The sequence below is a fragment of the Aythya ferina genome, assembly GCF_964211825.1.
Source record: "Aythya ferina genome assembly, chromosome: 14".
NCBI lineage: Eukaryota > Metazoa > Chordata > Aves > Anseriformes > Anatidae > Aythya > Aythya ferina.
The window spans coordinates 18217181-18232122 of NC_140312.1; the positions used below are offsets into that span (position 1 = coordinate 18217181).

General features: G+C 38.2%; 1 protein-coding gene across 2 annotated transcripts in view; it reads right to left on the reverse strand.

Annotated features, from left to right (window-relative positions):
- The window catches only part of GABRG2 (gamma-aminobutyric acid type A receptor subunit gamma2), an 80530-nt gene that overhangs the window by 48908 nt on the left and 16680 nt on the right, over positions 1-14942 (reverse strand). For both annotated transcript variants that reach the window (XM_084535379.1, XM_084535378.1), the window contains exon 2: positions 522-670. In XM_084535379.1, the coding sequence (XP_084391505.1) occupies positions 522-670 (149 nt within the window). The remainder of the gene's footprint in view (positions 1-521; positions 671-14942) is intronic.

Sequence of the window (14942 nt, forward strand, 5' to 3'; positions counted from 1 at the left end):
AGACTTTTATAAGTTGTGGGGGAAATCTATGGAAATCAAGTCAATCTGCTTGATTGCAGTTATCCTTTGTGAACCCTTCTTTCTCACTGTCTCATTTCCCAGTCACTTCTTGACCTGCTGAGCAGAGACCCAAGGGGACAGCTTGGAGCTGGGACAGGGAGGGTCAGGCTCAATGTTAGGAAAAGGTTCTGCACTGAGATTGTTGTCAGTCACTGGGACAGGCTCCCCAGAACAGTGGTCACGGCCCCAAGTATGACAGGGTTAACCTTCAAGGTTACAAGTGTCCTGATTCAGCAAATCATGATGGTTTTGTTAGGTGTCTTAGGCTAGATTTAGCAACCTTAACAATTTATGTCAGGTTCCAAAATCATGGGTACTTTTTGTGCCAGTGATGTTTTACTACATCTTACTTTGTTTTCATAGCAACTTTCAATGGATTCTGCTACCTGTGTAGTATAATATGGTATGAAAAAGCTTTCTCTTCACCACTCAAAGTTGGACTAAAAAGAAAACCAACATACCTCCTATGTCAGGTCTCAACTTGTTGTCATATCCTTCTAGCAAGCCATTTAAAATAAGAGTGACATCACTCTCATGAACTTTGGGAGTCAAAACCCAAGTCTTATTTGAAGTATAATCTTCATAATCATCATCTCCCTTTTGGGTGGAACTGTAAAAACAAATAAAAACAAAGAAATGCAAAGCCTTGAAAAAGATGAATTTACAGGCAACCTCTTTGGACACGGACAATACACATATAATTCTGGTTTTAGTAGTACTGTACAAAGCATTGAAAAGTAGCCTGCTTTATAAAAGGAGACTCACAGTAAAGATGTCACATAATAGTTGAGGTTACAGTTCACTTTAGCAAAGTTTCCTTTTAATACAATTGAGATCACACTGTCTATTTGAAGAAGCTTCAGTGTTTCTTACCTTTGGCATGTCTATTTTTTCTCTCACTGACTCAGGTTGGACCTCTTATAAAACAAATCTATTTGTCATTGTTATGTAACTCTCCACCAAAATATCCCTTAGTATGTACACAGTGTTGTTGCATTAGTTTCCTTTGGGAGAACAATTTGATGGAACACATTACTGACAAGGCCAATAATTAGATTCATTCAAACATACTGTCATACAGCTTTTCTCCATTCTGATGAACTTGAGCTTATTGTTCATTTTGGAAGTTCAGCATAAATTTTTGCCGGTGTTTTTGTTTTCACTTTTGCTAAGCAGAACCCAGAGAATAAAAATAGTCTACTTCTTTTTTTTCTCCCCCCCCCCCCCCTTTTTTTTTTTTTTATCTTCTGCTACTGAGCAGTATGGCAACAGATCTAGTAAAATTCATCCATCTTAGTGTGGTAAAAGGGCAAGTTGGGCATCAGAAATGTGTAGACTAGCCTTAATGGATGTTTTACTTTCTTGAAATCTGTGCCTCCAGTTTCCTGAGGAAAACATAGAATCTAATTTACTGTATGGCATCAACAGAAATTTTCATTTGAGAATGTCGGTGGTAATCAAAGCTGAATGGTGCTAGGCAAATGTGAGGTTTTTATTTAATTTATTTATTTGCATAATATGCTAGTGCCCTCCTTTCCTGACCTGCTTCTATGACAAAGTTTAAACACTACTGGATATTGAAATTCTTAGTGATATTACAAATGTTTTAAGCAAGACAGTGGGTTTCGGTATGAGTAGGTTAAAAGCAGAAATTTTCATTAATATTCCTGTGTCAGCCTGAATCTCTACAGTCTCTCCTGTACAGCACAGAAGTGGGAAAGAGTGCAGAGAAGCAGATTTTATGGGGTCTGGAGCTCATGCTTGACACGTGATTGAAAACAGACATAGCAGACCATGCTTATGAGTGTGATAGAAAAGGAACAAGTAGTCCCAGATGCTAAGAGAACCATTATGCTAATACAGACCTTCTCTCAGTCGAGGTCTTGCATGTTCCTACCTACAGCACTATACTGATGCATCCTGATCAGACCTACCCAGCGTGGGTGGCCCGAGGGCTTTCCTGTGTTGAGCATTTGGAAGCTGTAAGCCAACTGCATAAATACAGCTTAATAAGGAAAGAGGCTTTTGTTTCTGTCTTCCCCATGAACCTAGCTTAACAGAAAAGAGCCACAGCACCTCTTCATATAGAGCTCTTTTTCCTAGGAGGTGCTGAAGGCACAGAGAACTTGGAAGCAGCATAGCACTGTGCATAAGACACTGGCAAGTGGGAATTAACAATGTGCATGAGAGAGCAAGTCTTGCATTACATTGAGTTGAGCTTGCTAGTGAAGCTAGATCGATTTATGCCCTCAATGCTTGTACCAAGTACCACTGACTGCAGCCTCCAGGCATCACCTAACCCATCCTGCATCAGCATTAACATCTTGGAGCTTCAGCGTTCCACATCAAACAATAGGCAACCCAGCCTTCTCTCTTTGGCTGTACAGACTGAACCTGTAATGTATTACGGGCAATCAAAGGCTGAATTTTAACAGGCAACGTGCTATATAGTATTCTGCTGGTACTAACAAATGGACCAGGATAATTAAATCAGTGAGGGAAATGTGTTTATTCAGTTGTCCAGGGTTCAGAGATCTACCTGCAATTCAAAGGAACATAACTGAAGCAGGGTTCTCCCTCCTGAAGGAAAGGAAATCCTTCTAAATAGAGTCATTGCAAACAGAAGGCATTAGATTATATGTTTTTAGTCTGCAGAGTAAATAAATAAATAAATAAAACCTTTATGTATAAAACCTTTACACCATACTCCTGTTGTAAAACCAGTTAAACATGCCTTTTCCAAAAAGAAATGTTTTTCTAAGTGGAAAAGAAAAAAAAAAAAAACAAAACAAAAAACAAACAAAACAAAACAAAACAACAACAACAACAACAAAATCAAATACCTCCTTTCACAGAGACAATGAGTCTGTGAATATACAGGTGCTGAAAAAACATCAAAAGCTAAGCAGCTAGTTAGTAGAGTCTGGTATACTGGACAGTGTGAAATCAGAAGGTGGAAAACCTTGTGCTTGTCTGGGACACTTCTCAAATCTACAACAACCTTATTAAATAGCAGCTTGAAGGCACTAAAACTTGCATTTCCCTTTCGTAATGATTTGTAGGAAAGAAATAGCTATCTGTTTGCTCATCTGCCATCCCAAGCCATTTTGGCACTCTATATCTCAAAACACAGCAAATGTTTTATGAGATTAGTGTGAAAGAGAGGGAAGGGAACAAGGCCAATGCAACTAGGGAAAAAGGCCACTGAATTCCATCTTTTATCTGAATTCCAAGTGGATCTTAAGTCAACATGGATATCCAGTTGCATAAATATCTGTGTCTATAAAATTGAATACCAGCAAAAGCAATCAGAGTTGCATCTATATCCAGATGGGCAGCGCTTTAGTTGTGCAAGTGCCATTAATACTAATGAAAATATAAGGATAAAGCCCTTTTCATCTCCTTAAGACTTTCAGATCAGTCTTTCTGATTATATGACCTAAATATTGCAAGTGCTTTTAATGTCCAGAAAAAAAAAAAAAAAAAAAGATGCCCAGATTACACTTAAATATGTACTGAAATGTATTTTTATTTTTGACTGCTAGACATTTTCAGGTCTATCAATAGAGGTAAGCAAAACCACATCTGTTTACCTATTTGCAGATTATAGTACATTTTTTGAAAGTTAGCGTTTCAGACACTGATGCAAAATCTCATTCTGAGATATTCCCACTTCTCACATTAGTGTTGTAACAAGATGTGTGCAAACCAATCTGCTGATATCAAGTTTTCCTATTTGTGAAACATGATTCAAGGGTGTCAGAATATGAACTTGAGACTTCAAATAGTAAAGAAATTAAAGGTTAGAAGGTACTTTTAAATTTAGAAGGTACTTTTGAAGGTCATCTGGTCCAGTCCCTTCTCAGTTTGCAATATGGGCCTGCAAGAGCCTTTCATTGTAATTACTTATATAAAACTGTGATAATACCTGAAATTCAGGGGGGTTCTTTGAATGTGTCAAATTACTTGAAACATATCATCACAAAGCAGATAGAGGGCAGAAAAAATGTTAGTAAGTATTTATTGGTGCATTAGTTTTTATTTGTAGTATTTATTATTGCATTAGTATTAATTAGTGCATTAGTTTGGACCATGGGAAACTTCGTGGATGGATGACAGCACAAGACTGAGTTGCTTGCTTCATTCATTTTGTGATAAAATGCATAAGATCTATAAACTGGTAAATCACTATAATTGCGTACAAATGTCATTCTGCCAGTAAGGTTTTTAAAATGGCAGGATCTAACAAGTTCTCATGTTTTTTAGCTTTCTCACTATATTAGTCCTAATTCTACATTAAATTAATTGTTCCTTGACTTCTATCATTTAAATAGCTCTTTGGAGTCCTCATTGGTAAAGAGTCGTGGTAAATGGAGCCAAGTCCAGTTGGAGGCCGGTCACTAGTGGCGTTCCCCAGGGCTCGGTGCTGGGGCTGGTCCTCTTTAATATCTTCATCGATGATCTGGACGAGGGCATCGAGTGCACCCTCAGTAAGTTCGCAGATGACACCAAGTTAGGTGCGTGTGTCGATCTGCTTGAGGGTAGGAAAGCTCTGCAGGAGGATCTGGATAGGCTGCACCGATGGGCTGAGGTCAACTGCATGAAGTTTAACAAGGCCAAGTGCCGGGTCCTGCACCTGGGGCACAATAACCCCAAGCAGAGCTACAGGCTGGGAGAGGAATGGTTGGAGAGCTGCCTGGCAGAGAAGGACCTGGGAGTGATGGTGGATAGTCAGCTGAATATGAGCCAGCAGTGTGCTCAAGTGGCCAAGAAGGCCAAGAGCATCCTGGCTTGCATAAGAAGCAGTGTGACCAGCAGGGCTAGGGAGGTGATCGTCCCCCTGTACTCAGCTCTGGTGAGGCTGCACCTCAAGTACTGTGTTCAGTTTTGGGCCCCTCGCTACAAGAAGGACATGGAGGTGCTTGAGCGGGTGCAGAGAAGGGCAATGAAGCTGGTGAGGGGCCTGGAGAACAAGTCCTACAAGGAGCGGCTGAGGGAGCTGGGCTTGTTCAGCCTGGAGAAAAGGAGGCTCAGGGGTGACCTTATCGCTCTCTATAGGTACCTCAAGGGAGGCTGTAGAGAGGTGGGGGTTGGTCTGTTCTCCCACGTGCCTGGTGACAGGACGAGGGGGAATGGGCTTAAGTTGAGCCAGGGGAGTTTTAGGTTAGATGTTAGGAAGAACTTCTTTACTGAAAGGGTTGTTAGACATTGGAACAGGCTGCCCAGGGAAGTGGTGGAGTCACCATCCCTGGAAGTCTTTAAAAGACGTTTAGATGTAGAGCTTAGTGATATGGTTTAGTGGGGACTGTTAGTGTTAGGTCAGAGGTTGGACTCGATGATCTTGAGGTCTCTTCCAACCTAGAAATTCTGTGATTCTGTGATATAACTTTAGCACAAACTGGGATTACACCAGCTAAATGTTCAGGACCAGATTCTCCATATCTTTGCTAATGCACATCATCCATACTTTTTTTTTTTTTTTTTTTTTTTTTTTTTGCAATACCACCCGGGCAACACATTCATGCAGAAATTGTCATCTCTGGGCAGAGATACCTACTGTAGCTAGGAATGGGTTCTCCTACCAAGGAGTGAAAAACTAGAGAGATGCTCTATTTGATTGGCATAGTCTCTTTTACAGAATCCTCAGCATTAAAAACATATACTGGAAATATGTTAAAACTGTAGCAGATTAATTCAGTCAGTCTGAGAAGATCTCTGCTTTAAAATCACCGATACCTTAGGGAAAAAACAAGGTTTTTTGTTTGTTTGTTTGTTTGTTTATTCTCCTTATCTTCTTTTCTGAATCAGAAGACAGAGCAAAGCCTGCCAGTCAAAGGTTTCATTAATGTGTTGATATACTCTTCTCTTAGCAGTCCAAAACTGTGCGCGTCCATGTAACAGTTTTGAAATCTATTCCTCCTCTCAGTAGGATCAATATGATTTCTTTTCTTTTTTGCTTTCATTTCCCTGATGGTAAGATTTAGACCAATGCAAAAATAATCACCTTTTTAGTAAAATTCAGAAAACACATATATTAATGGTACTTAGCTGTCTTAAATGATTATCCTTTGGAGTCATTTGATCTAAATTCTTTAGTTCAAAATTCAAACTAGAGAATGGATTATCTTTTTCAAAACTACCATGTTTACTAACTTAAAGTCAGAATTATAACTGTTGATGATCTCTGCTGTTCCACAATATTTCTGCATCAAATACATTCTTATATAACTTTCAGAAGAACCATATGTAGCATTGGAAAGACACCACCATTTGTCAGTAAAGATGCACTTCTGATTGCTTAAAATTACTGCCAGCAGCAATAATTTTTTTCTCTAAACTGAGGGAAAGATTGGGCACATCTTGTTTCATTAGTGAGCAGTCACCCACAAAGGATATTCCTCCAAAATAAGGTGAATATTAATCTATAGGAATATGATTTTCACAACTGGTTGCTTCATAACTTGGATAATGACATAAGCAGTAGAAGGGAAAAGATGCTTTTCTCTGAAGCAGAAACCTATCGTGATTGCTCAGTCTTTCAATACTCAGATGTGAGCTCATGTATTCTGTTGGTCTAAATCTCTAAAATTCCAGTGACTTCAACCAAGACATGGTGATTTATACCTGCTGTGGTTCTGTCCTTTAATTTTCTAAATTTAGAAAATGAATTTTAACCATTTCCAAGTGTTCTGTTATGAAACTTCACACAAGAGTCAATTATCCCTGCTGGAATCTGCTGGCTACTGCACTGCTGTTTGCAAGCAGAATCACAGTGGTCACAGTGCCTAAAGAAAAAGACTTTTAGCAGTACTGAATAGCCAACAAGTAATTAGTTTAACTCCAACTAAAATTTATCTGTCCAAAAAAAAAAAATCTGAATGATTTTATCTTTTATGCTAAGTAGGCTATAGAAGCTACAGAGCCCACAGGAGAGATTTAACAAATTACTCATGCATACAGTAAATCTCCACTTATAGCACAAATGCTTTCTACCTCTGAGTGAAGAGCTGAAACAAAGCTTGCTGCTTTACTTAACAGAATTGTTTAACTTAATGAACAGTCAAACTACATTCATTCTCTGCTGTACATAAAAAATTACTGTACTCTATGTTATACATTATTCATGATAATAATACTGTCACTGGGAGGGAAGGACATATTCCACGTTCCCACTGCAGATACAAAGATGCTCTATGCATACAAGACATGTGTAGTGAATAGCACATTTTCAGGAGATTACAGTGTCTGTGGAAATCTAACTGTATCTATTCTCTCTCCTTTTGACTACTGATCATATTTTAAGTAAAAATATCTCATTTAAAACAGATTTATTTATTTTTCTCATGAAGCACTATGCTCGGTTTTCTCTCCCTGCTCACATCTGTTCTGTCTGTTTGTAGTGTTTAAACCCAAAAGTTGTGCTCAGGACCAGGCCTCCCATAGAATCACAGAATCATGTAGGTTGGAAAAGACCTTTAAGATCATCAAGTCTGACCATCAACCTAACACCTCCAAGTCCATGTCCCTAAGCACCACATCTTCACGTCTCTTAAATATCTCCAGGAATGACAACTCCACCGCTTCCCTGAGCAACCTTTTCCACTACTCTTGGCCACCCTTTCTGTGAAGAAATTCTCCCTGATACCCAAACCTGCCCTGGAGCAACTTGAGGCTGTTTTCTTGCATCCTAACACTTGTTACCTGAGAAAAGAGACTGACATTGACCTCACTACAGTGGTACTTATTTCTGTTTTACTATTAAGTGTTCACTACAATACCCAACCATATTTTTTTTTTCATAATTGTAGATCATGTAAATGTGAAGATTATTCTCTTCCCAAGTAACATACTCTTGAGTTCCCACATCTGAGACAGAAACTGAAGATAATGCTTTGCTTAGAGTAGAAGATAGAAAATCCAGTTAGCCATCTGAAGTTCCATAACAGGAAATGGAAACTGCATTGGAAGATTTGGGCTTAAAAATCAGAGAAAAGTGTTTACTTGTCCTGCTCCCTCCTCTTAGACCTCTGGCACCAGTGAGACCATGATTCTCTTATCTGGATGGAGTCTTATTCCAGAAGGACTAGACCGAACCATGAAATGCTGAGTCACATTGTTTCCAGAAAAGCTTGTTTCAGACTCAGCCTTTAGAGTTTATTAACTGTATTTTGGCCAGTTGTGTTAGTCATGGGGTGAAGGAGGCTAAAGAAGTTCACAACAGGGAGAAAGAAAATGGTTCTTACCCCTACTTAATGGTTTGGGTAGATTTTAGGTAGGTCACCTGTGGTTCACAGTTTATTTCCTATGCTACTGGTGCAGTTATCATTCCATGAAGTATTCTAATCATTTAAAATATTCAGAAACTGCTCACAAAATGATCAGACTAAAGTCTTGGAAGGCTAGTGTAACAGCAAATGCTGGTAACAGCAGTAAATGGCACAGATCTGTGTAGTCCCATTCACAGCCAGGAGTACTGCTTGAATTTTTTTATCCTTCCTAAGTCACAGAGGTACTGAGGCATATAAGGAAAAGTGATTAAAATAATACTACAGTTTTCACAAATAAATTGCTATAACCAAAACAAAATTAAGTAGGGACTGAGTACACAGGTCTCAGAGGGAGTATTTAGGACCCAATATCTCTAGAACAGGAGAGATGAGTGCTCCCAGCAGATGACTTTTCAGTCTTTACAGTATGTGAAGACCCTAGATTGCCAGCAAACAAACAAGCATTTCTGAAAATTATGCCTACTTCAAGATTTAAAGGCTGGCTGGATTCTTTTGAATATTTACTTTGTTTTCTACTGAATAAGATGGTACCTTAAAACATAACACCTAAGTAACATAAATGGAGCAGATTATCTTGCGTGTTATCACACGGCACTTACAGGGCAAGCAGGCGATCAGGCCCAGTCAGCATGGGTTTATGAAAGGCAGGGCCTGCATGACGAACCTGATCTCCTTCTATGACAAAGTGACGCGCTTCGTAGATGAGGGAAAGGCTGTGGATGTGGTCTACCTTGACTTCAGCAAGGCTTTTGACACTGCTTCCCACAGCATTCTCCTCAAGCAACTGTCTGCTCATGGCTTGGACTGGCGTACGCTTCGTTGGGTTAGAAACTGGCTGGATAGCTGGGCACAAAGAGTTGTGGTGAATGGAGTCAAATCCAGTTGGAGGCCGGTCACTAGTGGCGTTCCCCAGGGCTCGGAACTGGGGCCGGTCCTCTTTATATCTTTATCAATGATCTGGACGAGGGCATTGAGTGCACCCTCAGTAAGTTCGCAGATGACACCAAGTTAGGTGCGTGTGTCAATCTGCTCGGGGGTAGGAAGGTTCTGCACGAGGATCTGGATAGGCTGCACCAATGGGCTGAGGCCAACTGTATGAAGTTCAACAAGGCCAAGTGCCGGGTCCTGCACCTGGGGCACAATAACCCCAAGCAGAGCTACAGGCTGGGAGAGGAGTGGTTGGAGAGCTGCCTGGCAGAGAAGGACCTGGGAGTGATGGTGGATAGTCGGCTGAATATGAGCCAGCAGTGTGCTCAGGTGGCCAAGAAGGCCAAGAGCATCCTGGCTTGTATCAGAAACAGTGTGGCCAGCAGGGCTAGGGAGGTGATTGTCCCCATGTACTCAGCTCTGGTGAGGCTGCACCTCAAGTACTGTGTTCAGTTTTGGGCCCCTCGCTACAAGAAGGACATGGAGGTGCTCGAGCGAGTCCAGAGAAGGGCGATGAAGCTGGTGAGGGGTCTGGAGAACAAGTCTTACGAGGAGTGTCTGAGGGAGCTGGGCTTGTTCAGCTTGGAGAAAAGGAGACTCAGGGGCGACCTTATTGCTCTCTATAGGTACATTAAAGGAGGCTGTAGCGAGGTGGGGGTTGGTCTGTTCTTCCATGTGCCTGGTGACAGGACGAGGGGGAATGGGCTTAAGTTGAGCCAGGGGAGTTTTAGGTTAGATGTTAGGAAGAACTTCTTTACTGAAAGGGTTGTTAGACATTGGAACAGGCTGCCCAGGGAAGTGGTGGAGTCACCATCCCTGGAAGTCTTTAAAAGACGTTTAGATGTAGAGCTTAGTGATATGGTTTAGTGAAGGACTTGTTAGTGTTAGGTCAGAGGTTGGACTCGATGATCTTGAGGTCTCTTCCAACCTAGAAATTCTGTGATTCTGTGATTCTGTGATCATGACGTATATTTTACACACCTTCTTCTAATCATTCAGCAACTCATATCATTCTTGTTGGCACTTGTCATCCATTTTGAGTAAAGCAATCCTATTCTTAAACCCTTTCACTGACGTCTTAAATATTACATGGCAATGAAGCTTTTTTAATAGTCACTGTAAAACAGACCAGTTTATCTCACAGTTATTCTGTATCTGCCCCAAGATGTGCACTCATATTAGCTAGTGCACCTGATCACATCATAAAGTTTAGCTTTTGGTAGTTATATTTAAAGCATCTATTTTCCATATTTACAGTTTCTGTAGAATTTGGCTATAGCTAGTGTGTACAGAGAAAGGTTGAAAATGAAAATTAATCTTAGTTTAAATTTTATTTGCTGCTTATAAGTTTTTGAAAATTATTATTTATTATTATTATTATTATTTTTTTAAAGAAAAAATATGGGGTCCATTTATTGAGAGTGTTATACATAAAAATTTTGATTTATAGTATTTACTGTGTTTTCTAGTTTGCTCTACTGAAAAATTGCATTGTAATTTTTGCATTATGCAACTGATTGATTCAAGTTGTGAGTAAGCATGATAATGATTGTCATGTTTTAAATATGTCTAGTATAAACAAAATGGGATTTTGACCAATTATCACTAAGATTACCAGAAGCAGAGATCAGTGTTAGTGGCCCTAAAAAGGAAACAAAATGGAATGCAGGCTGAAACATAGCATCTAGTCTGGGATCAGTTTATCCAGCAGAAAGGTGAGGCACATTGGCTAAATATATAGATAAAGGATTTCTATTGTCAGATATACTGGACTAGGATGATGTAGTGGACCAAAAGTGAATTATACCATGATATAAGACTTTTGGGTAAGGAGAGGAAATACATACCATCCCCAGAAAGGATAACAAAATGTAGAGGTATGAAACAAATGTTTATAACCAGTAAGAAAAAAGAGTGATAATTATAAAACCAAGCTCATATAATTCATTTTGAATGGCCTGAGCTAGAAGAACAGCATTTAAACTTGTAAGAACTCAGATGATTCAGATAAAGTTCTGTAATTTAAAACAATCATTTCAAATATTTTTTTTTTATTATTTTTTGAGCTGAAATTTTTTATATGTTTTATTTTGTTTACATGAGGTTATATAATCTACCCATTTCTCTTTTTACTGTAGTTATGGCTACACATTTAAGTGGCAAGTGAAGGACAAAATTAGGTAGAAATGAACAGAAACTGAGAAATAATTTCAGTATTTTTCTGCATCATAATCTTAGCTTGAATTTAGCTTTGACTTTATTTGAAATTATCTAGGCATATCTAATTGTAAAAAGCATAACCTTGGAATTATTTGAATCTCAGAAGGTTTATTTTTTGGTTTACCTCCCTCTTTCTCCCCCCTGCCCCTACCCCCCCCTCCCCCCCGTTTTTTTTTTTAATTTCTTTTAAAACTGTTTTATGTATCTCTGCATGTGAAATCTGAGGCTCATGGGGTATGATTGTTGCCTATTGCTATTACTCAGCTCCTGTAGATTTGTGCTATAGCTTGGAGAGCTCAAGAAATTAAGTTAACAACCATTACTGAAATGTGATCTGAATAGGTATTGTTTAGTGTGAGTTCTCACCGTTTGTTCTGGCTGCATTTTTTTTGTATCTAATTTCATCTGCTACTATTATATATAATTTCTCTTCTCAAATAAGATACTTTTTTTTTTTTTTTTTTCCAGAAAAGATTACTTTAAAATCTCATTGTAAATTAATAGGAGAAGCATGGAGCTTAATGCTATTCTCAGTAAAATTAGGAAAACATGAATGCCCTGCAGCCACCTATTTAAGCAATATTATCTCAAAAAAAAAAAAAAAAAAAGTTATTGCTCAATTAGGTTTGAAAAATAGAAGAATAAAGATTATTGTTCTGTAATACCTTGTAAGGTACTCATATTCATAGTCTGTCATGATCCTTGCACAATTTTTCTGTATTTTGCCATCATGATACTTTCACTTCTGGAATCAAACATTCATGATGCAGTCATATTTACATCATTATCTGCCACTATTTAGAAACAAACATGTAAAATGCTGGTAGTTTCAGCATTTTTTTCTTACTGAATAACCCTCCTAAACTTTTTATTTTAGATTATTTATTTCTTTATGTATTTTTATTTTATATGTGAGCTTCAAAATTCAGGTGAAACTGAATATAATTCCTCATTAGACTGAAATGTATCAGGGAACGTTTTCATCTTCTATGTCTAAATACACAACAAAACACTGTAGTGTGGTGTTCCCCATGTTGGGCTGGGAGTCAGGAACATTGGATGCTAATCCCACTTAAAGGACTAGTGTGCTTCTTGCTCTACTGACTCAACTCATTTAAGAAATACTCAGCTAATAATATTCCACTGTATAGGGCACTTTTTGATTTGTGTCTGACAGCACTGTGATGAATATTATTAGAACAGCAAAGCTGTAAGCAATTATAACAACAGAAAAAAAAATCTTGCCATGCTTCACCTAGTGTTAGAATGGATTGCTTAGCTAAGATGAGGAAACAAATACCTCAAGCACAGCCTTCTCACCTTTGGAAAAAAAGCTTTTGTTGGACACACTTGTTTTTGTAATTAATGAATGGGAAAACCTGTTTATATGTGAAAACTAAACTTTTTATGTCATTCTTTCTTTCTTTGTGCGTGGTCTTAACAAGGTAACAATAAAAAAAAGAGTTTGACATGAAGATTATCACCACATCAGTGCTACATAATACCAAACTCTGAATAGCATATAATCCAGACAGAAATGACAGTGCAATTTGAACATAAAGAAACAGATCTTGAAAAGCTCTACACAGGTCACATAGTAATAATAATAATAATAATAATAATAATAATAATAATAAAGATTACAGTTCTCATTTTCTTACAAGGCTGAACTAGGGTGTTTCTATTATGGCTTACGTGCAGGAAAGTGAGAAGGAACTTATTTTACACAAGGAAAACATTTATTGGTGTTAAACTTATGTAAGCATGCATGGTTGAAGCATCTCTGTAGCCAAGGATATTACAGGTAATACTTGTTACTAGGAGCCCTCTCATCCAAATCAATGTCCTTCATTATAAGCTTTTACACTAGACCAGGTTTCTGACTAGGTTACTTTTTAAATCTGGGGGCATCCTGACCTTGTGTGAGAGCAATGGTGTTGAAGGATCTGGATTTTAGAATGTCGAAGACCTAAATAAACAGTTCATTTAGACACAGATACATGGAAATGAAATAAGTTTTCTAACAATCCATGGTGTCAATATTTTTCTTCTCTTCCTTTTAATGTGCAATTCATAAGTCAAGCTTAAGATATCAGTCAGAATTAAGGAATTCCATCCTGGTTCCTAGAATAGGCATTTGCATTCTGACAAGTTCTGTCCTCAGATTTGCTTATGCCAAATTGAATACTTTCTATGGCTTTCTCAGCAGAGTTCCTGCTAAAGCAAACTCTTTAGGTTTTCTGCAATTTCCACTTTGCAAAATGATTAATTTAGCTAATTGAATCATCTTATTCAGATATGTTAACACTGTATTGTTGAATTCAAATTTGTTTCTGTCACCTGGAGAAACCTTTGGACTACATCTTCTACATGAATCTTGGAACCTAATTGCCTAGGAACCACATGATTTTCTTAATGTAAATGTGTTTTTTGCTGAAAGGTGTTGAGCAAGTTCTATCAACTGTTCTTGTAAGCGTATATTATGTTTACAAAATAAATACATAAATCTGCGTAGTTATTTGTGTTTGGTGAAGACTAGGCATTATTGTAAATGGCCTTATTATGAAGGAATAAGCAATCATTATCTGTGTCTTACTGGAAATAAGGCTGCATTGCTGGGAATCACACTTCCATTGCTCTTAACAGCCACATTATAGCCCATAGCTTTGTTACGTCAGGTGTGTCAGTTAACCTTAGAATGACTGGGGAACCAGGCAACAATAAATTTAAAAACAATATGGGTTTATATATTCATTCAGAATATATTCTCAATTCTCAATTCTTGCTTCTTTAAGATCATGGAAGTATCATTATGGACATGTTTGTCAGATAGAAAATGCGTCTTGAAGAGCGAGCTGAATGAACAGCAAGTAGTTGCTTGATACATGGCTCTTTAACTTACTTATCATGAAGCTAACTCATTCACAAAATGAGTATAAGCAAATAGTGAATATTAAACTTTTAGTTTTTAGCAATGCTTTTGATTTCACTTCAGTTTTTATGCACAGTAACCAGTTGTAACCCATGCAATCCCACTTAAACCAGCTTATACGCGTATCATGCAAGACGCTGTTTGCACTCATACTCAAAAAACAGGCTGTACAGGGGTGGATGTGGAGTTTAGTCCTGATCACAGGTTAGATGTGTGATACATTAAGAATGTAAGTGGCAAGCTAAAGTCTTTGTGTCATCTGCATAGAAGAATAGTCAACAAGTGTGCCTGATTTTTTCCCTATGGAATGCATTAATTTCAATAAAAGGACTATATTGGTTTTGTTATGAAATTACGATAGAACCAGCCACAAGGAAAGTCCATCAGGATGGCTCAAGTCAGGGTCTCTTTAATTTTCTAGAATGTATGAACATACTAGCTTCTGGATAAGGATTGTTAGCACTTCTGCTGTCATATGCAGCTAGACAGGTATATATAACCTTTAGCCCTGTCAA